Source organism: Pelecanus crispus, chromosome 5 (assembly GCF_030463565.1).
Source record: "Pelecanus crispus isolate bPelCri1 chromosome 5, bPelCri1.pri, whole genome shotgun sequence".
NCBI classification, from domain to species: Eukaryota; Metazoa; Chordata; class Aves; order Pelecaniformes; family Pelecanidae; genus Pelecanus; species Pelecanus crispus.
This window is the reverse complement of record NC_134647.1, coordinates 45,166,357-45,193,657: the sequence shown is the minus strand read 5'-3', so window position 1 is coordinate 45,193,657 and position 27,301 is coordinate 45,166,357. Positions and strand designations below refer to the sequence as shown.

Sequence of the window (27,301 nt, the reverse complement as noted above, 5' to 3'; positions counted from 1 at the left end):
GCATACAGTTCTATGAATGTATCTAGGAATGTATTAAAACCCTCCTGCTGGCCACAAAGCCCTTGCTTCCAGAACAAAATTTTGAATATCTTGCCTTGCCTATCTACCTAAAAGGATAGAAATGTTAGATTTTCTGCAGTTAAAAGAAGCAGGTCGGACATGAATCCCCAGAGGAAGGGCTCCTTTCCCTTTATTTTGGCATGAAGTGCAGAGCTTCTGCTCAGTCTTTTATTGGTAGCAGGAGGAAGCTCTGAATGTGAATTTAAATTCAGTAAGAATAACTGAACCACCAACCTTACTGATTGCAAAGTGCTTCTGAGACTAATGAGGAAAATGAAACAAGATCAGTGCTGCTTGCTACATGATGGCTGAAATTTTTATCAGCAGACTGGAAAAGTGTCTGCCTCCTCTTAGTCATAATGAGGGCCTTGATGTACTGAGGTGGTTGCTGAAGTAGCGCAAGATGGCTCTTCCCTTCATCTTTACCTTGAGTAAATGCTCTACAGAGAAGAGGGCTTTGAAACCACAGCTCAGCAAGGCATGAGGTTCAAAATGGGACCAAGAATAGCAAAGCCACAGGGACCAAGGGCATGACCAGAATGAATCAGGTTCTTTGGTCACGACACAGTAAACCTGAAGAGATAAGGAAAATTGAAAAATCTGTATCATCCTCTCCAAGCACACCCAGACCAGGTCAGGACAGGGCCTGAAGCTAGTGACACCCTCACATAGACAGTTCCAGGGAATGTTACACTACCAACCTAGATGTTGCAATCTTCAGTTCTGGAGTAGAGGGCACTAAGTGGTCTTTCAGGACACAGGTCCCAGTCATTGTCCACAGTCTTAGGTCTGGTTTGGCACCCTGATTTTATTAATCTTCTTCAGAGTGCTCTCCTCTTCAAATAATGCCTAACTCAGCAGCCTAGCCTCAAAAGAGAACAACAGGGAAGAGACAAAGTCTCCTTGCTACAATCCACTTAATGGGCTGGGGAACAATGCTCATATCCACCTACTTTAGGAAGCACAGTGTTGCAAACAGACGTCTCTAAGAAACTGAGGTTAATCCAGGACTGACCAGTTTGCTGGGATATCCAGAGTCTGGACTCTCTGAATGGTTGAGGTTGGAAGGGACCTCTGGAGGTCATCTGGTCCAACCCCTCAGCTCAAGCAGGGCCACCTAGAGCCCGTTGCCCAGGACCATGTCCAGACAGCTTTTGAATACCCACAAGGATGGAGACTCCACAACCTCTCTGGGCAACCCATTCCAATGCTCAGTCACCCTCACAGGGGAAAAAGTTTTTCCTTGAGTTCACAGGGAAGCTCATGTGTTTCAGTTTGTGTCCACTGGCTCTTGTTGTCATGGGACACCACTGAAAAGAGCCTGATTCAGTCTTCGCTATAACCTCCCTTCTGATATTTGTACACATTGATGAGATCCTCCCTGAGTCTTCTCTTTTCCAGGCTGAACAGTCCCAGTTCTCTCAGCTGCTCCTCATATGCTGAGATGCTTCAGTTCCCCAGTCATCCTTGTGGTCCTTCACTGGACTCACTTCAGTAGCTCCATCTCTCTCTTGTACTGGGGAGCTGTATTGGGTTTGCGTAGCAAGGTTTTGGTAGCAGGGAGGCTACAGGGGTAGCTTCTGTGAGAAGCTGCTAGAAGCTTCCCCTAAGTCTTACAGAGCCAATGCCAGCCAGCTCCAAGACAGACCCGCCACTGGCCAAGGCCAAGTGACAATGGTAGTGCCTCTGTGATGACATATTTAAGAAGACAAAATGGAAAAAAAAAGGCCAGGAACACAAACTGCAGCTGGAGTGAGGAGTGAGAATATGTGAGAGGAACAACTATGCAGATACCAAGGTCAGTGAAGAAGGAGGGGGAGGAGGTGCTCCAGGCACCACAGCAGAGATTCCCCTGCAGTCCGTGGTGAAGACCATGGTGAGGCAGGCTGTCTCCCTGCAGCCCATGGTTGTCCATGGTGGAGCAGATATCCACCTGCAGCCCATGGAGGACCCTATGCCAGAGCAGGTGGATGCCCAAAGGAGGCTGTGACCCTGTGGGAAGCCCGCACTGGAGCAGGCTCCTGGCAGGACCTGTGGAACCGTGGAGAGAAAGGAGCCCATGCTGGAGCAGGTTTGCTGGCAGGACTTGTGACCCCGGAGCAGTCTGTTTCTGAAGGACTGCACCCCGTGGAAGGGACCCACGCTGGAGCAGTTCATGAAGAACTGTAGCCTGTGGAAGGACCCACGTTGGAGAAGTTCATGGAGGATTGTCTCCCATGGGTGGGACCCCACGGTGGAGCAGGGTAAGACTGTGAGGAGTCCTCCCCTGAGAAGGAAGGAGCAGCAGAGACAATGTGTAATGAACTGACTGCAACCCCCATTCCCCGTCCCCCTGCGCTGCTTGTGGGGAGGAGGTAGAGCAAATCAGGAGTGAAGTTGAGCCCAGGAAGAATGGAAGGGTGGGGGCAAGGTGTTTTAAGATTTGGTTTTATTTCTCATTACCCTACACATGTTCTCACTCCTCTCTCCTACTCAGTTTTGACTGGTAATAAATTAAACTGATTTTCCCCAAGTCAAGTCTGTTTTGCCCGTGATGGTAATTGCTGAGTGATCTTGCCCTGTCCTTATCTCGACCCACGAGCTTTTTTCGTTATATTTTCCCTCCCCTGTCCAGTTGAGAAGGGGAGTGATAGAGCAGCTTTGGTGGGCACTTGGCATCCAGCCAGGGTCAAACCACCACAGAGGCCCAGAAATGGACACAGTATTCAGTTGTGGCCTAACCAGTGCTGAGCCAGAGGGGAAGGATCACCTCCATGGACCGGCGGGCAACACTCCTCCTAATGCAGCCCAGTACACCATTAGCCTTCTTTGCCACAAGGGCACACTGCTGGCTCGTGTTCAGCTTGGTGGCTACCATGAACCCCAGGGCGCTTTCTGCAAAGCTGCTCTCCAGATGGTTGGCTCCCAGCATGTCCTGGTGCATGGGGCTATTCCTCTCCCAGGAGCAGGACTTTGCGTTTCTCCTTGTTGAACTTCATGAGGTTCCTGTCAGACCATTCCCTCAGCCCGTCAAGGTCCCTCTGGATGGTAGCACAACCCACTGGCCTATCAGCCATTTCTCCCAGCTTTGTGTCATCTGCAAACTTGCTGAGGATACGCTCTGCCCCATCATCCAGATTATTAATGAAGATGCTGAAGAGAACTGGAGCCAATATTGAGCCCTGGGCTACACAGCTAGTTACTGGCCTCCAACTAGACTTTGTGCCACCAGTCACTACCCTCTGGGCCTGGTCGTTCAGTTAGTTTTCAGTCCACTTCCCTGTCTGCTCATCCAGCCCATACTTCATCAGCTTCTCTGTGAGGATCATACAGGAGATAGTGTCCAAAACCCAACCAAAGTCAAGGTAGACAATGTCCACTGGTGTCCCCTCATCTACCAAGCCAGTCACTTCATCGTAGAAGGCGATCACGTTGGTCAAGCATGACTTCTCCTTGGTGAATCCATGCTGACTACTCCCGATGAATTTTTTGTTCTCCATGTGCCTGAGAAAATGGTTTCCAGAATTAATTGTTCCCTCACCTTCGCAGGGTTTGAGGTGAGGCTGATGAGCCTTGTAGTTCCCTGGGTTGTCCTTCTTGGAGACAGGAGTGACATTTGCTTTCCTTGACCCCTCAGGCACTTCTCCCAGTTGCCATGGTCATTGAAAGATTGTTGAGAGTGGCCTCACAATGACATCAAACAGCTCCCTCAGCACTCATGGATGAATCTTATCAGGGCCCATGGACTTGTGCATGTGCAGTTTGCTTAAGTATTCCTTAATTTCACCTCTTCTACCAAGGGTATGTCTTCCCTGCTCCAGATTTTCCCCCATATCTCCAGGGCCTGGGATTTCTGAAAGCCAGTCTGTATGGTAAAGACTGAGGTGAAGAAGGCATTCAGTATCTCAGCCTTTTCCATGTCCTGTGTCACTGGGTCCTCTGCCTCCTTCAGCAGCAGGCCCACATTTTCCCTGATCTTCCTTTCGTCACAGAAGCCCTTCTTGTTGCCTTTAACATCCCTCCCCTAATTCAACTTCAGCTGGGCTTTGGCTTTCCTTACCTCATCTCTGCATGCTCAGACAGTGTCTCTGTATTCCTTTCAGGTTACTTGCTCCTGCTTCCCCCTTCTGTACACTTATTTATTACGTATGATTTCTGTCACGAGCTCCTTGTTCATCTCTGCCGGACTCCTGACATTTTTTCCCAACTTCCAGCTCTTTGGGATGGACTGCTCTTGATCTTGGAGGAGGTGATCCTTGAATATTAACCAGCTTTCTTGGTCCCCTCTCCCCTCCAGGGCCTTATCCCATGGGACTCTACCAAGCAGATCCCTAAAGAGGCTGAAGTTTGCTCTCCTGAAGTGCAGTGTTGCGATCTTGCTTTCGCCCTGCTCCATCCTCTCAGGATCTTGAACTCTACTATCTCATGGTCACTGTAGCCTTCGACTTTCACATCCCAACAAGTGCCTCCTCATTTGTGAGTATAAGGTCCAGCAAAGACCCTCTCCTCATTGGCTCCTCTATCACTTGGGTCAGGAATTTGTCATTGACACTCTCCAGGAACCTCCTGGATTGCTTGTGCCCTGTCATGTTGTCCCTCCAGCACACATCAAGGTGGCTGAAGTCTCCCATAAGGACCAGGGCCTACAAACATGAGGCTGCTTCTAGCTGTCTGCAGAAGGGCTCATGCACTTGTTCTTCCTTGTCAGGCAGTCTATAGCAGACACCCACTACCATATCACCCATACTGGGCTGCTCTTTAATCCTTACCTACACGCTCTCAGTTGACTCCTCATCCATCTTCAGGTAAGCTCCATACATTCCAACTGTTCCTTCACATAAAAAAACCTGTTCTCTCCTGTCCTTCCTAAAGAGACTGTATCCCACATCTCTGTGATCCCAGGTACGTGAATGCATCCAGGGGAGGGCAACAAAGCTGGTGACAGAGCTGGAAGGCATGTCCTGTGAGGAGTGGCTGAGGACTCTGGGTTGTCTAGTTTGGAGAAAAGGAGGCTGAGGGGCGACCTCATTGCTCTCTACAGCTTCCTGAGGAGGAGGAGTGGAAAGGGAGGTGTTGATCTCTTCTCCCTGGGATCCAGGGACAGGACACATGGGAATGGTTCAAAGCTGCACCAGGGGAGGTTTAGATGGACATTAGGAAGCATTTCTTTACTGAGAGGGTGGTCAAACCCTGGAACGGGCTTCCTAGAGAGGTGGTCAATGCCCCAAGCCTGTCAGTGTTTAAGAGGCTTTTGGACAATGCCCTTAATAACATGCTTTAACCTTTGGTTGGCCCTGAAGAAGTCAGGCAGTTGGACTACATGATTGTTTTAAGTCCCTTCCAACTGAAAGATTCTATACTATTTTATTCTAACACGTGGACTATCAGTCCCGGATGAAGTATTTCTTACTACACTTACGCTTTGTTTTGTTCTGCTATATTTGTTATTACATAGTTATATGTCAGTCAGCACTAATACTAACAAGTCAACAGTAACACAACTCTGCAGACCAGCCAAAAGCATCTGCCCATACCAAAACCTACGGTCATTCAAATTTATCATCGATTAAACTCCACTGAAAATATTGAATAATCTAGTTGAGACAGTACTTAATCATTCGTTGTTTAGGTAATGCATCAAAACGTAAGTCATACAACCTCGAAGGTATTTATCATTTGACATTTTTATTTATTTCATCAGCACAAGTATAATAGTGAAGGTAATAATGTGGAGTATGCTTAGCCTACATGAAATGCTTTCCTACCTCCAGGCATAATCTGACCAACATCCTGTACAGTTAACACTGACAACTTCTCTTCTGTATCCACTCTTATTACGCCGAAACTCAGACAATTCATAGATAACACTGCTTTTCCTGGAGGAGGCCCCCCCAATTCTGGAGGTCTGGAAAACAGAAAGTCAAATCAGATATGAATCAACAGACCAATGGTGATATGGTCTTCAAAAACATTGTGCAAGTCTCTCAGGCTTGTTAAAGTTAAGAGAAATAATGGTTTCTCATTTTAAACAAACAAGAGTTCAAGACTGGTAATATATTTCAACTAGATGAAAAAAGAGCTAGAACAAAACAACACATAGCTTCCTCCCACCCTAAAATGTTACAGAGAGGATTTAGTTTTATTATGGGCAAAGAAGCGTCAAGAATCAGCATTCAAGGGCTAAATTTTCTAAACACCAGGAAACATTAGGAAGTGTTTGGAGGGCTGGACACTTCTTACTCTGAGCATAATTGATTGAGGACCAACAACTCCATTCTGTTTAACTGTTCAACTTTCAGGATGGAACAGAACAAAAGATTCCAGGTGCTTCTGTAAAAAAACAGTTCTTTAAGTACTTTTTTTTTAAGTTGGGAGATGTCAGTTCCCCCACCAGAGAAGTACTTTCCAAAATCCCAAACTTTTTTGTTTCAAGTTTTCTTGAAATTGATTTTCTGAAAAAACACATTTTGATTAAAACCACTGTCAAAAAATTCCAGCATACGCCATCCATATGTCTATTCACAATCAAAGTATTTCCTTTTTTCAGAGCATGCCTTGCTATCTCCAGAAATTCAATGGTATTTTTTAGGCCAGTTACAAATAATTTTTTTTCTTTCTTTAGCCCCCCATTTACAAGACATTACTTGAATTACTTGAATACAAGCAATTATTTGAATATTTAGCATCTTCTTCCTCCCAAGTAAGTAATAGTCTTGATTTTGGGGGCATTTTATAAAGGTCCTCTAGCAACATCAGTGAGGATGAGACCTTGCTTTCCCAAGCAGTAAAAAAAAAAAAAAAAAAAAAACAAACCCAAACCAAACAAAAAATCACCCATCCTTCAGTGAAGGAGATACCTGCGAGCCTCGAACTTCCTCTGTCTAGGTGTTTGGGCATCTTTAGGTGGGTAATCATCATTTCTGACTACCATTTTAACACCAGATACATTTCAATAGTCAAGAAATGCTTCAGTTCACTTCTCAGAAGAGAGAATTACCTGCGAATAGCAACAGTTAGTGCCTCTGAGGAACTAGCACAGGGACAGATTACTTCTGGTCTCAAACCTCTGGACTGAAATACATTCAGGAACGCATCACAGGAAGATATCGACCCTAAAAAGAACAATCACACAATTGGAAACGTTTTGCCAAGGGCAGGAAAGTTCGAGCTGCAGGATTTTAAAGTCTATGCTTACTCTCAGCTCAGGTATACAAATATGGTTGCATCTATGCACAAAACCAATATACTTTCCAACTGCCTAAAAGATGCTCCAGCCTATTATTAGATTTTAGATTTGGAGAAAAAACTCCCAGTGGTTAACAACTGATTCACTGAATGAAATTCACAACTGCATACTCTCTGTGTCTGGCAGCACACTTAACATCATGGAAAGTCCTTCAGTGATCAGAATATTTTGTCACTCAGGGTAACCATATCTGTCAGCTTCCTATACAGCTCCTAGATGAGTGTTTCTTATAGAGTTCACAGAACCAAAGCATTTAGAAATTAACATCAAATGTTTCTGACATATCTTCACTTCCGTTCAGAACTCTACCTGGCCTTTAGCACTCAGCCCAAAATGCAAGATCATCACCTACAGCATTGTATTTACAGTTGTGGAATTGCAGCACATAATGTAAACCATCAAACTTCATTGATTATACATCCTAGGTATAATTTCATGTCATTTAATATAAGAGTACAGTACTGATGAAAAGATGAAGTTAAAGAAATTAATTTACACAGCTAAACATAGCTAAGAAGTGCAAATATCAATGAAAAAGCAGTGGCATCACTAGCATACAAATAGTATTTTACTATAGAACAAAATCCCTAACTTTCTAAGCATCAGCTCTGAAACAGTGCTTACAACAAAATATAATCCTAGCAAGACCATTTCAAACTTTCATCTTGCACCATCATGACTTGCTGACCTCTCATCATGCAACTCCAAGGAATCTGAAATACTATTGATTTTCTGGTGTATGAGAACAGCAAAATTAAGCCTTGCCTGTTACAAAAACAACCCTCCCAGCTGCTTTCTCAAATTACTGTAAACCACCACCATATGATTGACAGAAAAAGGCAAGAACCTACCGCATACTCTATTTAATAGTTGTCATGGTTTTGAGTTAAGGCTGTGACTGCTCCCATTTTTATGTCCTTGCACATGATTGAGACAAGCCCTAGGGGCATGTACAGAATCAGACACACTGCAACTCAAAAGATTTTATGTCTACATGCAATACATGAGCAACTACTTTGAAACTGGCATTATGATTTACTTGAAATTTTAAAAGCCTCTTTCAAATTACATTGCCAACTATTCTTTATATAAAGAATATATCCTTCAGAACATTTTCTATGAAAGTTTTGCTCCAGTGTCCTTGACAAAGAAACACTGCTGCTGTCTCTGTTTTGCTGAAGATGAACTATAGCCAGTGCTGCTGAGCTCCTACATTGCAGACCCAGAGTTCTGTGATTTACAGTGTGCTTTAGGTCACCTTGGACTGACACTCAGAAAATGCATCCATACTCACATGGATTAGCTCCATCTGCCACTATTAACATTCGTAAAGAGCTCAGACTGACATCCCTCTGATCCCTCTGAGCCAAAAGTGACCAGTGCATATCACGTGATTTTACTACTGCTACACGGGCTGAAAATAAAAAAAAGTAATTATGGTGCATGTGCAGAACAAAATAAAGACCAATTCTAAAATTATATAAATATTTTTGTGTATTTATGTAAATTTATGAAACAAATTACAAGCATAGAAAAGAAATACAAATGCCAAATATTTAACTACTATCACACGTTTATACTCAATGTCTCCAGATGGACTTGATTATAGACTTTAAATGTTTACTATAAATTCAAATACTGAGATGAGAAACACAGTTTCTTTAAAGGTCTGTCAGAAGCAGCCATCAATGTCACTCATCAATGCATCTACCAGTACATGTAACACTGAAATGGAGTACCCAATTGCTAAAACTATGGCAAAGAAAGTCAGCTAGATAAAACACAAGTGGCCTGAGCTACAGCAGACATTTTATACAAACAAATTTCTTTCTTTTTTTTTTTTTAATCATCCAAGAAGAGATGGGGTACGTAAAAATACTTCAAGGTTACCTTTGTATGAGCAGACCTTCTGTATCCAGGAAAGCGGATTAACCTTCATTAATGCATAGGGAATACTGATGACATGCATCCTATTCATAACACTCTGAGAAAAATATTAAAAAATAAACTTGAGTGTCTCAAAGAATACACAGCATGTACCAATACTTAAAAAAAAAATCATCACAGCTACAGCATAACACTTACACGTGTTAGTGAAAACTATACGTATAATCAGTAAAAACAAAAGCTATGCCTGTGCAGTCTGTTACTGGAAAAGAAACACTTTATTCTGAAAAATACAAATACTGAAATATAAACAGTTTGAGAGGGTTTGACCTCATTCAGATACCAGTACTCTACCCCTGAGAGAAGCAACTTGCTGCAGTTTTTTTCATTCATTCAAATACTCACTGTTAATACTCCATGCCAAAGGCCAGCATCTCTCTTGAAATCCAACACATTTGTTAGTATTTCAGCTGAAAGTGAAGGAAAAACTATCAGACTTAAGAAGCATATCTAAGAGAATACATAAGAACTCAAAATATTTGTTAAAGCAATTCTGAAACTTACAACACTCCTAAGAAATCAAAGCTATGTTGCCATGCCTTCTTGTCTATAACAGGCTCCTTAAGCTGAAAGTGTCTTATTTTACTTAAAACAATCATCTTTAAATTATGATTATAGACTAGATTATTACAAGGTATTAAGTCCCTGTTTCCATTATAATACCACTTCCATGTCTTTGTTACATTTGTCAATGAACTATGCAGACTGAAACTTTAGTTCAGCTATGTTTGAAAGAATTCAATTTACTGAGAAATATTACCATGGCTATACTAAATTTTCTTCAGTGTTTTCTCTGAGAAATCTGAACACCTTACATGATTTAAAAAACTAGAATCAAAGATTTTAAATCAAAGATTTAACTTAATTTTAGAGGTCTATCCTATATTGACCAGGTGAAACTTGCTTATCACTGATGTAGGATGGCTGCATGACAAGAAATTCTTCTTCAGGGTATTTATTATTCTTTTTAAGTTTTCAGAATGTACACAGCTATTTCCCAATAAATAAAATACTTCAGTAAGTCAGCCACATATCCACTCATTCTCTGCTTGACTGAGAGCTCCAATCGCTCCGAGACAGATGCGGAGTCCCAGACATGAGCCTGTATATAAGGAAATACAAATCTTCCATACCCTCAAGTTCTTTTCAACCTTCAGGAAAAGTGAATTGCATAGAACTGGATTTGATGGAGAAAGCAGCCAGCAGTTTCACAGCATTCTATGACAGTCTGTATGATCCTCACAGAGAAGCTGATGAAGTATGGGCTGGATGAGCAGACAGGGAAGTGGACTGAAAACTAACTGAACGACCAGGCCCAGAGGGTAGTGACTGGTGGCACAAAGTCTAGTTGGAGGCCAGTAACTAGCTGTGTAGCCCAGGGCTCAATATTGGCTCCAGTTCTCTTCAGCATCTTCATTAATAATCTGGATGATGGGGCAGAGCGTATCCTCAGCAAGTTTGCAGATGACACAAAGCTGGGAGAAATGGCTGATAGGCCAGTGGGTTGTGCTACCATCCAGAGGGACCTTGACGGGCTGAGGGAATGGTCTGACAGGAACCTCATGAAGTTCAACAAGGAGAAACGCAAAGTCCTGCTCCTGGGAGAGGAATAGCCCCATGCACCAGGACATGCTGGGAGCCAACCATCTGGAGAGCAGCTTTGCAGAAAGCGCCCTGGGGTTCATGGTAGCCACCAAGCTGAACACGAGCCAGCAGTGTGCCCTTGTGGCAAAGAAGGCTAATGGTGTACTGGGCTGCATTAGGAGGAGTGTTGCCCGCCGGTCCATGGAGGTGATCCTTCCCCTCTGGCTCAGCACTGGTTAGGCCACAACTGAATACTGTGTCCATTTCTGGGCTCCCCAGTACAAGAGAGAGATGGCGCTACTGAAGTGAGTCCAGTGAAGAACCACAAGGATGACTTGGGACTGGAGCATCTGGAAGGACTTTATGCGGGGGTGACTGAGCACTGGAACGGGTTGCCCAGAGAGGTCGTGAAGTTTCCATCCTTGGAGATATTGAAAAGCCATCTGGACATGGTCCTGGATAACTGGCTCTAAGTGGCCCTGCTTGAGCTGAGGGGTTGGACCAGATGACCTCCAGAGGTCCCTTCCAATATCAACCATTCTGTGATTCTGCATGTCCCAAGATACATTAGCACACACTACCCCATTGTGGGATAAAAATTAGTCAAAGCATGAGATTCTTCCAGCAAACAGATATCAAAGGGCAAAGTTTTTGGTTAATGGTAGCGCAGATGAACTCTATGGACACGGTCAACACCAGGTGCAGTTCTTGGCTATTCATTGAGAGAATGACTGAAAACAAGTAGATCTCTCACTTTATTGAAATCCCTATGGAGATTTTCTTTTGTAGGACATGATTAACTAACATGAAGATCCCTTCCTTTCTGAAAATAGGAACTACTGTGGCCAAAATTGTGAAGCTACAAGAAGCTGTAAACAAAACAAGGCAAAGCTTTATAGTGGGTATGGTCTGCACAGAACAGAAACCTCATGACAGCATCTCTAGCATGTGGCAATAGAAATCTGAAAAATGAACATACAAGAGGACAAGAGAATTCAGTCCCTCTGTAAAGATCTGAAATGTTAATGGCTAGCAACACTACTCCATGTTTGTCTGAAAACCAAGATGTGTAGACCCCTTCGATCCATAATTGGTTGCCATCATCCTTTCAGGATTCAGGAACTGCTGTACAATGCTTTACCTACAAGCTTGGTGGACCCACCCCTCTCCCAGAACAGTTCTTGTAGTTGGCAGCTGTGATGGGATGTCCCAAATGAAAATGTGAAAGGGTCCTCTGATGGTAACTAAAAAGAGTACAGATATCTGACTGTGAAAACCTCTTTTACCCTATCATACTACTTGTGTGGACTTTGGAGCACTACAGGTGTAAACTAATTGCCCAAAGCAGGAAGGAAAAAAAAAATAAGCGCAAGAGAGGACAGTTAGCAACTGTTAGCAATCTGCTTATGCCCTCAAATATGCTTTCTAGAATCACAGACCTAATTCAGGTAACTGGGCCAGACAACTTGCACTAGGACTTTTAATTTTGTGATCCAGTCAGGCAAGGTGATCCAAGGTGCAAGAGCAGTAAAGCCAAGCAAGTCGGGTGTTTTTTAGTATGCTAACTCTCAAACTTTCTTGATCAAGCCTCTCTTTCAGGGGTCAAGCATCACACTCCTAGGAATCACAAAGTAGAAGATTTATAAGAACTACGATGCATACTACATCTCACCTAGTCATTACTGGGTTTCAGGGCAAGACTTCAAAAGGGTCAGTAACTGCAGCTCTTTCTCCTGAGCGATAAGAAGCAGCACAAGTGACATCAGCCTGTCTGCATGGCACACCAGTCTGCACTGTTAGAGCAGCTACAGCTGGAACTGACAGCTTCCCATGTTCTTCAAAGAGATTCAAGATACACAAATGGTCTCTAGAATCAGTCTAAGAAAGCTCCTTCAATTTCTGCTGGGAGGGCTCCTCTGACTCTGCACATGGGCATCTCAAACCGGCCCCCTTATGACTTCATAAAGTAGCCAGTGCATTCAAAAGGCATCAGGGAGAACAAAACAGATTTGTAGCAAAGCTGTTTTCAAGAAGCTGAAAAATCAGTATAGCTCTTACCATTGACTAACACATTTATGAAGACTGAAAAATCCAAATCCTTGAATAAAATTGGTAAGGATCTTAGGTTAAAAAAATTTTAATACACATTGATTATGATTTCACAAGTGGCTTCTTACTTTCTTTCACATATCACATTGATTATGAATGAGGAAGTTTGTCTTTCCCCTTGCAATTAATGCTACCAAGTTCTCTTCAGACAGTAAACATGATTTTGCAACATAAATTGTCTGAACATTCAAAGCTATGAGTATTATTTTAAAGTTATACCTATCTAACTTACCTTCTGAATAACCACATGCCTGAGTCAATGCATGACAGTGTGCCAGCATGGAAGCATGAGATATAGTAATGCCCACTGTACTGCCCTCTTTACTTGTTTTGTACTGAAAAGAGAACATTTATACAAGCATTATATTAACAACACAATCTAGAAAATTTACAGTAGTTCACTGAAAGGATATTTTATTATAAAAAGGAAGCGAACTTTTAAAACCAATAAAAAAGCTACCATAAAAGATGCATTACGTTCAGAGAATACACTAATAGCATATGAAATCTGTTTCTCTACCCCAGTGAAACAAATTGTCCCAGGGATCCCAAAATGCCAATTATCCCCAATCTTCAGTCTGACTCAGCACAACCACTCAAATGACAGTTTGCCTGGCAATCTCGAGGGAAACGTTCTTGTTCCACAGTTAAAAATATTATAGTAATCTCTTTTATTGCATCAAGACATTAAAGGAAGAAAATATGCTGTGACATAAATGACAATAGAGTAACCGTAAGTTAGGCATATTATACTGGATCACCTCAATATAAGCAATCTCAGCACTGGCATCCCGTACTTGCGGATGCCAGTCCTTAGCTGGTTTGGCCAGGTGCTTCCCATCGATCACAAACCAAATGAGACGAGGCCAGCCTTCAAAGAAAAAGAAAAGTTACTGTTATTACAGTTCCAAAAATCAGGTTTTTTTCCCCAGTATTCAGAGGTAACAACTAGAGGCAAGCAAAAGCTGCAGCGTCAGTCCCCTGACAGGAAGAAGCAGCACTAAATAGTGTCTTGACAATGAAGGCAGTTCTTCTTTATATATAGCTAGAACCATGCAAGCCAACTCAAAGATTGTTGTGTGATAGCAGCAATGGATAATACCACTCTTTATCCTATAAAGAAGTTTGAGTAGCTTAAAAACATACCTTTGAATGTAACCACATCGCCAGTCTGAGCTTTAGGAAGGCCTTTTTGACAGGCATCAGTGGTTAAAGCTAGTGTTACTCCACAGCTGCCCAAAAGAAATCCAATCTGCTGGCTGCCAGCATCCTACAGAGAAACCATGTTATAGCAAACTTACAAACAATGAAGCTTTTGTACAGTTTACTGTAACTTTTCTGTATTTAGAAAATATTAAGCCAATTTATATCACAGGAAGACACAAACTTCTAGCCCATAAGACCTTTTATGGAAGACAAAAGACTGAAGTCTATGCTCAAAAGGCTTATCAAAAGGCTTAGTTTTGCTTAGTGCCAACTAAATTAGATTTGGCAATAGATCTGGCAAGCAATGGTAGTGAAGTAGTGTCAAAAGCAATGGTTGTGCATCCCTCTCCAACCCAACAGGGACATTGAGAAGTTCTCATAAAACAGAGAGCTGGTTTGATCCTGTTTCTGAGTCCTGAGGCAATGAAGAGGAGAGCCTGTAGCTTTTCAGCTCTTCCCTAATAATCTCAACATGTGTGGGATTATCCCGGTATTTCCAGTAACTATGGCGTCTCTACCTGCCTGTGCTCTCATTACTCAGCATGAGAGCTGAAAAGACAGCATTTCTGTGTTACATTTTGAAAAATACTTCCACACGTCTTTTCAAAAATAACGAATTAAAATAATTTCTACAGTTATGTATCCTAAAATAGTTAACTTATTAGCGTCATACTATTCTCCCCCACCCCTTCCCTAACTAAATATTAAACACTTTCCAAGCATATAATGTGCATTTAAGTAGTTCAGCCAATGCACCATACTGTTTTCTAAAGTGCAGGCTCTGAGGGGTCCCATATAAGGACTACAGGATTTAGACACCCATGCACGTTATTTATTTATGAAACCCTAAAAATGCTGAATGTGTATGCCTACCTTTCTTGTTAGTGGAACTTCTATAGGGACAGGAATAAGTTCCGCCAGGAGACATCCATAAAATGCCACCATAAACATAACTGGATCACTATTAGGAAATACGAGAGCTACCTACAAAAATACATTAAAATAACAAGAAATGTTTTTTGTCTTCACCTGGGGGAGGGGAGGCTGCTTTTTAATTTGTGGGAAAAAAAAATCTTCACAACAATGTTCAGGTTCATATTTAAACTAGGAACAGGACATACTAAATGTCCTGATAATATACTATTACAAGTCACAGTATTACAAGGCTTTCTTTAGCTAAAGCTGTTCTTCACTGTCTATTTTATCCAGAGAGACCATTTCAAACAGAAGCCTACCCGGTCTCCAGGCTTCAGCAGTGGTTCATTCTTAGTGGTTAGCTTGTTTAGCAGGGTATATGCTAACTTCAAGCTTCGACTCCACAGCTTGCCTAAAGAAAAAAAGACAATACAGAAATTAAAAAATAGAGACAAAAATTTTAATATTTAATTGGCAAATCTCAGCAAAACTAGACAAGTCGGTTGTATTAGAACAGGGTCAACAAGCACATGAGCAAGTAATTGGGGAAAAGCAAACATTGCTGTTGTGAAAGCAATCCCACCTCACAAACCTACTAAGTTCTTCCCGTGTTTCAGCGCATGTGCACACACACACACACGTAGTCTGGTTGATACAACCTGACTGCATTTCCAAACGGCACATCACAGGACTGCTTCCTAAGGGCTCTTAGAGAAAGCAAACTGCTTGGGATAAAAAGAAAAATCTGAAACTGGACAAAAAATTAACTGAAATTTAAGAAACAAAGGGTAGGAATAAATGCTGCAATATCTGGCTCTGTGAAATGCCAATTCAGTGCTCAGTAGTGGTCTACACAGTTCTCAATAATTCAGAACAAAAATTATTCTAAGCTATTAAATTTCAAAAATCCAGCTACTTATTTGACACAATATAAAAACAAATTTTTAAATGGTAGCCTCCAAAAAAAGAAAAGCTTTGTAAAAAAAAGTTTATAAAAAATTGAGCAACAGCAAAACCCTTCCATTGTAAACAGTAAATCAAAGCAAGAACCCCTCCCCAAAAAGCATATTGTGGCAAACAGCATGCATCTGGAACTCAGCTTTCTAGCACAGGGTCTTTATCAGGGACTGACATCCACACTCAATCCCTTCAGATCACATAGCAACCATCAGTTATTTTGTGTTTGCCAGTCTCAAACTTCTCCAATTCAACAGGTTTTCTTCTGTGTAATTTCCAGTTACATAAAAAAAAAATTACACAGGACTAAAACATATCAAATAGCAAGTTCTTTATAGAACTGGCCATTCAGTCCAGTTGGCAGAGAGTCCAAGTAGGATTTAGTGCTTGGTTTCTTTTTAGTTTTTCTTTTATTTTTTTTAAACATAAAACTAAACATGATATTCTAAACAATTCTCAAAGCTCTACTGCAAAGTAATGAAACTAATGCAGCTGCTCAGTTACATTTCCTGTAAGCATACTTCATCTGTAAGAATACAAACAAGAAATTTCAACATTCTAACATACTATACAATAAAATGCTGCAGTTAACTGTCCTGAAGAACACAATTATCTTCCAAAAAAATGTAATTACTGTAATACTTCTAGTTCATTGATACAGGCAAGTTTCACTTCCCACAATAACATCCTTAATATGCTCCTGAAGTACGCGTCTTCTCTATAAGGATATGCAAGAACATGCTAAAATTTAATACCTACTCTGGGAATCTGAAGAGTACATTATTAATCACCCGTTTCTTCCTCCTATTTTACATCAGGCTATTTTTAGTGTTCTTTTAAGCAAAAGCCCCACAATTGTTTGAAATTTACAAATAGCCACTTGTAAAGAATCAATACCATATACATTTTCCCTTCATTAACTTTCTTTAAAATGTTTTTCATATACAATTTATTTGTAATTTGCATTTGAATAGCAATCTCAAAGTATCTGTCATGAGCACAGTCAGTCCCTCTTAAGTAAAGCATTAGTTCATTCCACAATGAAAGCCTAATTCTTTCTTACAGTTATCACCAACGCCTACCATAGGTAAGTGTATAAACAGCTTTCCCAGTCGTATCCAATGCTGTCAGACAAGGGGCTTTCGGCTGTGTAGTTCCCCAGCGCTGCAGGGCAGCCAGCAGAGAAGGTGGCCAGTTGGTTACCACGCCTAAGGGTTCACCTTTAAGTACATTCATTTGATTTCCTTCAGGCTTTGGTTGATTGGGGTCAGGCTGTTGCACTAAAACCAGAGCACAGTAAAATGGCAAATGTTAATCCTTACAAAATGTGCAAGTTACATTTAATAGACTATTCTACGAACTGTTCTCACCTTCCTCTGCCTCACAGCTATCATTACTTCTCCTCTGCTTTATGATGATGCTATGCTAATCATCTGTTGGCTTCACAAAAAATAATTACCATCACTTTGGAGTTCTGATTCCACATTATTCAAAGGACCTGGCCACAGGAACAGAATTTGAATCCCTAGTTCACTCTTTTTTCTCTGCTTTGTAAAGATGATATTTTCTGCTGTTTGTTCTGCACATCTATTTAAATGAAAGCCTACACCAAGTCAACAAGCTTTATCACAGAGAACGGCTTCAGTGACAACTGGACATTTATTTTTGCTGCACCAGATGCTCAACAGGAGATGAAGAATGACACTATGCTTCTGTAACAATACATAAAAAAAAAGCCAGGTAAAATGCTCCTGGTATGGATTATCTACAACTAAAACCGTACCGCTCACAGAATATTTTGTTTGATTTCCAGATCATCTCTCTCAACTGTGGAACACTGCAGGGCTTGTATGCCATTTGCTCTCTGAGTAGCCTGCTGTTAAAATCTTGCCCCAAGCTGCTCAAGAAGGTGAAGTATCTTGATCTTAGCAAAACAAAGTCAGTTGGATTTAGCTAACATTCAATCTATGCAGTAACTAAAATTAACAGTTCAAAGCAATGCTCTCTGCTCTCCACAATGACATACGTGCACCTCAACAAAAGTTTGCCTGAAAAATCTTTAGCAAAAGACTAGAACTGCAATCACTTCATATCTTAAAGTATCGAACAAATAGTACAGGGAATCTAGTAGCAGCTGCTCAAAACTGTCAAAGAGAACAAAATTTTCATTAATCTTTAAAAACTAAGAGAACAGAACAAAAATTGTTCTCCAAAATTAGCTGATGCAGCTGGTTTTAAAGGCAGCTACATATTGCTACAACTTCTACGTTTGTTAGAGATGCTTTTCTTTCTGCCTGGACACATGGATACAGAGAAGAAAATAGTGGTTTTTAGCTGAACAATATCTGCAGAGCACGTACAAGCACTGTCCTTTCATGTAGTGCACAGACAGAACATACTGCACTGTGCACTCTATGCGTTTAATTCCTCTGAACCTCTAAAATAATGAAAGATTCTGGCTTTCAAGAAAAGCATATTAACATGCATGCAAACAATATTATCATAATAAATTCCAGTTACTAGTAACTTTTTTCATCTAACTATATTTGGGCACTGACCAGCTACAAAGCAGCTTTTCAGAGCAGGATGCGGGGGTTCTTGTAGACAAGCAGCTGAATGTGAGTGGCCAGAGAGGCCGTGGAATCTCCATGTTCGGAGATGCTCACAACTGGACTGGCCATGGCCCTGAGCAGCGTGATCTAGTCAGAACTGCTCTGAACAGGAGGCTGGTCAGAGGTTTCCAGAGGTCCACTGCACCATCAGTTACACTTAGGCTATGCCCTGACTTACTCCAAAGTGTACCCTCTATATTTCGCTCATTACCACAAGGCAGAATTTAGAATCTCTGAGGCAAAAAGTGATGGTGGGACCATCACCAAACATGACAATTTCTGGATGCACCAATGAAGTTCTCAACAAAGATGTGAATAGAATTTCTCCAAATGTCTGTAAATCACTGTCTTTAGTATTCACTAGCTCATCACACTGGTCCAAACTGGGCTGAATCTGAAGAGTTTCCAAACAGAGGGAGGAGGGCAGGGAACAAAGTACACTGAGCAGGAGGGTTGAGTTGAAGATTATGTTTCACTTGTGATAGCATATGACCTTTCTCTCTCCAATGAAACAACTCCACCATGATTTGTTTTCTATTGGGAAGAGAAAAAGAAAACACTTGCTAAGACATATCAATTCTTTCATGAACCGCTTACACAGAGTGAAAAATGCATTTGAAAGAAAATAAACCTTCTAGCAGTTCTTCAAAATCATCAACAAAAAACTCTTTCAATGGTGGGCGCTTAGGTCTTTTCAAGGTATTTAGAAGCTGCTGGATTTTAGAGGACACTCTGCTATTGACTGGTACACCTGCAAAACAGAAAAGATTTATTACTTACCATATATTAATAAACATATACTAAAACACATGCTGCCACATTGCTCACAACATCACTGTAAGCTCAGCACAGCTTTCAGGTGGAAGAGTCATTCAAGATGAACAGCTTGCTTGGAAAAAATCAGCTTTAATCAGTAACAATTTCAACCGCGGATTTATTTGTTTTAAAACAATGCTGCTCACTAGCTACCTGGTTCATGCATATACCTTCTCACACTTCAATTTAGCTTTTCAAACTGCTGACTCCTTCATGAGATTCCAATACAAACCTGAAGAATATTCTTTTCTTCAAGAGTCTAGGTATTTGCTACATCTTAACATTTATTCAGTTCTGAAAGTCTGAGAATGCTTGGAAAAAATAAGTGAATCTTTCAATATTTTACAGGGCTAGCAAAAAATAATCACAACACAAAACCATGTCAAATGCTGATTTTCATTTGTATATGTGATATATTTATTTAAAATTAAATATACATGTGTATGTTTATATTTATTGAAGTTTAAACCTCTGAGGCAATATAAAATTAAAATGTGAGACTAAAGGGCTTACATTGCCTTTTACTATAGAAATATACAGAAATGGGGACATGGCTCCCACCAACAGAACACAGGAAATGCAGTACAGTTTCCTCTCCTGTGGTAGACTGACAGATACACCATACTACTCCAAAGCTTTGGAGGGGGCAGGCACATAGCACACGATGGGTGTCAGTCATGCATTTGCTTATTCAGAAAAAGGAACACAGATTGAAATGTAGGAAATCTGTAATACAATCACCATCTGCAGTTTCCAAAATGCTGCTGTTGTAGCCTCTGGGAACTCCTCGTACTGATGCTACCTGCGGACGCTCGTAATATAAATGTTCCAACAGGCCAGTGGTTACATCTGGAGGTGCAGAGTGGTTATCTGTAGAAATGGAAGACAGACATGGGAGCTCATCAGTCATCTTAAGAATCAGTATATCCGAAGTTGCTTCTTGCAGTATTCTTGCTGTTTTCTCATATGTTTTTAACAGAAGTCTGATTTCTCTAATCAAACTGTAACCAAAATCTTCTAGATACAGGGGGAATCCTGAAAGGAACTGCTGTGTCTCTCCAGGGTGGAGAGGAGCTCTTCCAACTTTCAAAGGGATCCAAACAAATTCTGACAAACAGAGTGGTGGGTCTCTCCATCACTTCAAGGTGAAAGCAAGGAGATTAATTACGAGTAAACAGCACAAGTCTACAAAGAAAGCCTGTCTCAGATCTCTCAGAAGAAATACAGGCACCCAAAGTCTCACCACAAAACTGGTAGTCTAAGTCCCATAGGAAGAGACGGGGTCAAAAGCATAAGGTTTAAAAAGAAGGGAACTTTTGCCCCAAGGTAACGTGATGCACTTATCTACATTCCGCAGGCTATAAGAGGAAGACTTTTGCTGAGAAACACAGATTAAGATTTAAGGTGGCAAAGATAGTGCACTTAGGTCTGAACTCATCTTGAGGATGGACACAGAGAGATGAGAGACTCCCTCAGAGGAAAGTAACTGCTGACTTAAAAATTGTCACCTACAGCTTGTAAGACCAGTCATGGTTTTCCTTTAGCAGCTTTTCTTACCACCTGTTTTTAACAGTCTCACAACAATACTGTAGGTAAAAGCTTCCTGTTTATATTGTGATACAGACACAGTATACATTTCACTGGGTCATCTATCAATGAGAACAGCTGGAATGCCTCTAACACTCAAAAAACCCTGTGGTGTAGATGTCAAGATTATACACACACACTGCTCATAACAGATAAATTTAGCACAAGTTTTTCTGAGGCATGAAGCGGTCATTTGTGGCCAGATACAACACACTGTTTCATTTTTAATGGTGTGTGCTACAAGCAATAAATAGTTAATTTTTTTATAATGTATATTTACATAGGGAAAGCAGGGCATTTCTCAAATCCTCGCATACTCACAGGGGTTTGAGAACCACCTTGTAACAACCTTGAGGCAAAAGGCTGCTTTGCTTTGAACTGCACCACATTTCTGTGCTGCAGAACAATGCTTAGGGAATATCATCATTCCAAAATTGTGACCTAGATTATGGAATGGTTTTGAATGGAATCACAGGTTGGGAAATGGCAGTGTCTGGGAGAAGTGTTTGAACAAGAAAAAACAAGAATTGGAGGCCTGAAATATTCAGAACCCTAATGAGTAAAAATAGGAGTGCAACAGGAAAGAGCTTAAGAACACGCTGCTGCACTGTACTGGAGGAACTGCTTGGGGTCATGCAGCTCTGCAGCGATACCCTTTGAAGGACCTCAACATGCCACAAATCCTGCAGAAAGAACTCAAAGCATAGGGAGATCTAGGCAGTGCTGTGAAATATATATATTACCCCACCCACTCTGAGGAAGCGATTAGCACTAAGATAACAAGTGCTCATAGCTCTGTTCACAGATTTCCAGAGCTGACATACAAGCCACCAGTACAGCTCTACGTGGCTTTAGAGGGATCACCAGAAGGAAAAATTAAATCCATTCCCATACTTTCCAATGATCATCACTGCAATGCCAATTTCTGTATTGCAGAGACCTGTCTTGCTGGGTACTAAGCAAGGACCACAAATTCCTTTCATGTGGGTAAGGTACTAGAAGGACAACAGATCATTTAATGTCTCTGGCAAATGCCTGTGTTACAACCAGTAACAAGAAAAGGTGACAACTATGTGTGCAACTGATCCATATAGCCACTTCACAGGGCGTACAGAAAGCCCATGTATTCAGAGTAAACTGAAACACTTTCTTGTGTTCTATATACTTTTTGAGTTGCTTTTTGGTTGGTGTTTCTCCCTTTGCTTTACCAAAGTCCCAAAACACTGACTTCATGCAGCAAACACATTAATCACAGAAAAGAGCAGAGTCAAGTGTACCTAGTTCCCATACTGCAGTATTAGCCCACAAGTCCATACTTCTCAACTTACAGACCCTGCAGCAATTATCAATGTCTAAAGCTTCGACTCCTTGAACACACCAGCAAGAACTACAATTAGGGATGTCTCTGCAGTGTTGGCTTCATCAGTGGAAGGCCCCAAAATGGCATTCCTATAGATGAAGTTGTGACCACTAAACATTGAGGTGACTCAGAATGTACAAATATAACAATCAAGAGAGAGAACAAGAGAGACTGAAACACACTATGAGACTTGGTGCATATATGGGTCGGAAGCTGTACATAAAGTACAGCAGTTGAAATGTCAAATGAATGCAGGTTTTACCATGCATATTCCTGTTGTGAAAAAGCAATCTTCCACCTACATGCATGAGGCAGATATTCGAAACACAAAAGCTCTGCAATTAGATGCTCAGAAAATAACATAAGGAAGAAGCTATTTGGGAACATTTACGGAAGAGCTGTGTACTTGGGAACAGCTCAAAGAAATCACAGAAAAAATGAGAATGCTTAGAAATGAAACAAAAAACCCATTAACAATCATTCCCAACTGAAAACAAGCACAAAAAATAGCTATATGTGGAGGCGTTAATCTACAGCATCTACATATCTTACAAGCATCTCAGAGCTGTTTCATGCAAATCAATGTCCCTCACCATAGAAGGGAAATGGCAGGGGTCCTTATGAACAACTTCTCTGCTGTCCACAGCTATTTCATCTTACATACAGCAGAGAACTAACTCTCCCTCCCAATTCTGCCTTGTGAAGGCAAAATTCTTTCTATGCATGTAAAAGGAATAAGTTCAATTTTCAGGATTTATGCTCAGAAAAAAATCACATTAGTTTCATTATTTAGGCATTTTAATATATGCCCATGAGAATCCATTAAATTAGTCTGTATCATCTAGAGATACCGTGGCAAAGCAGAGAAAGAGAAGTGGTGAGTAGTCAAAAAAAAGAAGCCTGAACAGACTTGTGACTTCAGGATAAAGTTAATTGGATTTAGACTAGAAGTACCTTTCCATCATTGATTAGAAGACAGAGGTAAATGCAAAACAAAGCAGTCGCCTAAGAAAGAACGTATGGGATGCGATACAGAAAATTAAAAACTAGGCATCGGAGAGAGTAGTCTCTAAGGAGGAATCTCAGGGTGAAGACTCAAACACTTCAGAAAAGTCCCTACCTAACAGGAAGTTGGGTTAGACCTAGAGATCGCGGTGTATGATCGTTTTGTCTCTAGGAAACCACTCAACCAAAATGGACATTTAAAAGAAGTTTATTAAACTGTATCGGAACAATAAAACAAAACAGAGAGCACCAACCCAGCCAGAACACAAAGCAGGATCCACAAGCCACTACTTCATTCTTGTATTTCCTCTTCAGTAAAGTCTTTGAAACTGTTTCTAACACACTTCACTCTCAAATCCTGTAAAACTGCTTATAGAGCCACAGCAGTTCAAAACATCTACTCTTATAACCCTGCTTCCCTTTAAGAAAAGGAATTGTACTTTTAAGTCTTACAATAAATAGATAGTGGGTCAAATATAATGAAAATCTATTTTTCCCGTTACTCTACAAGAGCAAAGTTGGGAAATACTCCACAGTTTCAATGTTGACCTTGAAAAAACCTAGACAAACTGCTAGCCTTATTAATTTTAAAGAAAATATTATACTTAAAAAGCCCCCAAAACAACATGTAGATGTTGTCCTTGCTTTTATAGGTGAAAGACAAACAGCTTAAAAATAGTGTATATTCTTATCTGACTTTGTTAAATACTCTAACTTTGCACTTCCAACACTGCAGTCTATTGCTTGGGAATTTACTATGATCTCATCATTAAAAATATGAGCGGCAAGGGAACAATCTGTTACATTTAAATTCTCCAACGTATGGGTATGTTTTGTACAAACAGGAAAAATTTCACTAGCAATAAAGCCACAAAAGTTAACCAAAGAGGCAAATCTTTCTGTTTATAGATGAAGTAGTATGCGGTTGGTGTCTACTACAGGCCGCCTGATCAAGGGGAACCTACTGACGAAGCCTTCTTCCTCCAGCTCCAGGAGGATTCGCACTTGCAGACTCTTGTCCTGCTGGGGGACTTCAACCACCCTGACATTTGCTGTAAAAGCAACACGGTGAGCTGTAGGCAATCCAGGAGATTCCTGGAATGCATAGACGACAACTTCCTAAGCCAGGTAATAGACACCCCTACCCGAGGGGATGCAATACTGGATCTGATGGTCACCAATGCAAGTGAGCTCATCGGTGACATCACGACTGGAGGCAGCTTGGGCTGCAGTGATCACGCGTTGGTGGAGTTCACGCTTCTGGGGGACATGGGAAAAGCGAGGAGTATAGTCAGGACCCTAAATTTTAGGAGAGCAAACTTCCAGCTCTCCAAGGAGTTAGTCAGAAGGACCCCCTGGGAAACGGTCCTCAGGGACAGGGGAACGGAACAGAGCTGGCAGGTCTTTAAGGACACCTTCCATAGAGCACAAGAGCTCTCAGTCCCCAAGTGTAAGAAATCAGGCAAGGAAGGGAAGAGACCAGCATGGCTGAGTCAAAACCTGCTGGTCAAACTAAAGAGTAAGAGGGAACTGCACAGGCAGCGGAAGCAGGGACAGGTGTCCTAGGAAGAATACAGGGAAACGGCCCGGTTGTGTAGGGAGGAGGTCAGGAAGGCCACGGCGAGGATGGAGCTGAAGTTGGCAAGGGAGGTAAAGAATAACAAGAAGGGCTTCTACAGGTATATCAACCAGAAAAGGAAGGTTAAAGAAAGCGCAACCCCCTTGATGAACAAAAAAGGCAAACTTGTATCAACGGACGGGGAGAAGGCTGAGGTACTCAACAACTTCTTCGCCTCAGTCTTCACCGGCAACCCCTCTCCTCACCCCTCCCGAGTCAGTGGACCACAAGGTGGGGACCAGGGGGGTAAAGTCCCTCCCACTGTAAGGGAAGATCAGGTTTGCGACCACCTGAGGAACCTGAATGTACACAAGTCTATGGGACCTGATGAGATGCATCCCAGAGTCCTGAGGGAATTGGCTGATGTTGCCAAGCCACTCTCCATGATATTTGAAAAGTCATGGCAGTCCGGTGAAGTCCCTGGTGACTGGAAAAAGGGGAATGTTGTGCCCATTTTTAAAAAGGGAAGAAAGGAGGACCCTGGGAACTATCGACCTGTCAGCCTCACCTCTGTGCCTGGGAAGATCATGGAACAGATCCTCCTAGAAGATATGCTCAAGCACATGGAGGACAGGGAGGTGATTTGAGACAGCCAGCACGGCTTCACCAAGGGCAAGTCCTGCCTGACCAACCTAGTGGCTTTCTGTGAAGGAGTGACTGCATCAGTGGACAAGGGAAAAGCAATGCATGTCATCTACTTGGATTTCTGTAAAGCGTTCGACACAGTTCCCCACAACATCCTTCTCTCTAAATTGGGGAGAAGGTTTGATGGGTGGACTGTTCGATGGATAAGGAATTGGCTGGATGGTCACATCCAGAGGGTCATGGTCAATGGCTCGATGTCCACATGGAGACTGGTGACAAGTGGGGTCCCTCAGGGGTCCGTACTGGGACCGCTGCTATTTAACATCTTCATCAATGACATAGACAGTGGGACTGAGTGCACCCTCAGCAAGTTTGCAGGCGACACCAAGGTGAGTGGTGCGGTTGAGACGCCAGAAGGACAAGATGTCATCCAAAGGGACCTGGACAAGCTGGAGAGGTGCGCCTGTGTGAACCTCATGAGGTTCAACAAGGCCAAGTGCAAGGTCCTGCACCTGGGACGGGGCAACCCCCGGTATCAGTACAGGCTGGGGGATGAAGGGATTGAAAGCAGCCCTGGAGACAAGGACTTGGGGGTACTGGTGGACAAAAAGCTGGACATGAGCCAACAATGTGCGCTTGCAGCCCAGAAAGCCAAACGTATCCTGGGCCGCATCAAAAGAAGTGTGGCCAGCAGGTCAAGGGAGGTGATTCTGCCCTTCCACTCTGCTCTGCTGAGACCTCACCTGGAGTACTGCGTCTAGCTCTTGAGCCCTCAGCACAAGGAGGACATGGACCTGTTGGAGCGGGTCCAGAGGAGGGCCACAAAAACCATCCGAGGGCTGGAGCACCTCTCCTACGAGGACAGGCTGAGAGAGCTGGGATTGTTCAGCCTGGAGAAGAGAAGGCTGTGAGGAGACCTTATTGCGACCTTCCAGTACTTAAAGGGGGCCTACAGGAAAGATGGGGAGAATCTTTTTAACAAGGCCTGTTCTGACAGGACAAGGAATAATGGATTTAAACTAAAGAAGAATAGATTTAGACTAGACATAAGAAAGAAATTTTTTACAATGAGGATGGTCAAGCACTGGAACAGGTTGCCCAGAGAGGTGGTAGAGGCCCCATCTCTGGCAACATTCAAGGTCAGGTTGGATGGGGCTCTGAGCAACCTGATCTAGTTAAAGCTGTCCCTGCTCACTGCAGGGGGGTTGGGCTAGATGATCTCTAAAGGTCCCTTCCAACCCAAAGCATTCTATGATTCTATGATTCTAAGTACTGATGAAGTGCAGAAAAATGAACAAAACCAAATGCTGCCCAGAACTTTGTAAGACACAAAACAAACCCCAACATTTCAGCATGCAGGAGCTTTCTAACGCAACAGCAGTAAGCAGGCTTGGGGAAAATAATTTTGCCTTGTAAAAGCTTAGATATCAGAACTCCTCTCCATACTTAGCTTCCACAATAAAGAGATCCCCATACAAACAGAGGAGGGAGCCAAAGCAAGTAGGAATGAGGCAAATAACCCTTCCCAGACTCTCTGACATCTAAAGGGCCTTCCAGAACACAAAGCAAGCTACTACCTCTTTCCATCTCAGCTCCACTTGCAGGAAACTGCCTGCACTGCGCAAACTGGGATGTCAGTCACGGCTAAATGAGTCAATCGCTGTTTCTTTCAGCACCTTAAGCCACACAGAAGATCCAGAGGATCCTCTTTTGGA

At 42.1% G+C, this 27,301-nt stretch overlaps 1 protein-coding gene across 1 annotated transcript in view; it reads right to left on the bottom strand.

The window, feature by feature from the left end:
- The window catches only part of DIP2A (disco interacting protein 2 homolog A), a 146,562-nt gene that overhangs the window by 30,558 nt on the left and 88,703 nt on the right, over positions 1 to 27,301 (bottom strand). Inside the window, exons 6-18 of the mRNA XM_075711195.1 lie at positions 20,173 to 20,301; positions 19,247 to 19,366; positions 17,086 to 17,283; positions 15,367 to 15,458; positions 15,005 to 15,115; positions 14,072 to 14,195; positions 13,687 to 13,796; positions 13,158 to 13,260; positions 9,578 to 9,642; positions 9,176 to 9,269; positions 8,580 to 8,699; positions 7,037 to 7,151; positions 5,805 to 5,944 (exon numbers count right to left, since the gene is read on the bottom strand). Of these exons, the coding sequence (XP_075567310.1) occupies positions 5,805 to 5,944; positions 7,037 to 7,151; positions 8,580 to 8,699; positions 9,176 to 9,269; positions 9,578 to 9,642; positions 13,158 to 13,260; positions 13,687 to 13,796; positions 14,072 to 14,195; positions 15,005 to 15,115; positions 15,367 to 15,458; positions 17,086 to 17,283; positions 19,247 to 19,366; positions 20,173 to 20,301 (1,521 nt within the window). The remainder of the gene's footprint in view (positions 1 to 5,804; positions 5,945 to 7,036; positions 7,152 to 8,579; positions 8,700 to 9,175; positions 9,270 to 9,577; positions 9,643 to 13,157; positions 13,261 to 13,686; positions 13,797 to 14,071; positions 14,196 to 15,004; positions 15,116 to 15,366; positions 15,459 to 17,085; positions 17,284 to 19,246; positions 19,367 to 20,172; positions 20,302 to 27,301) is intronic.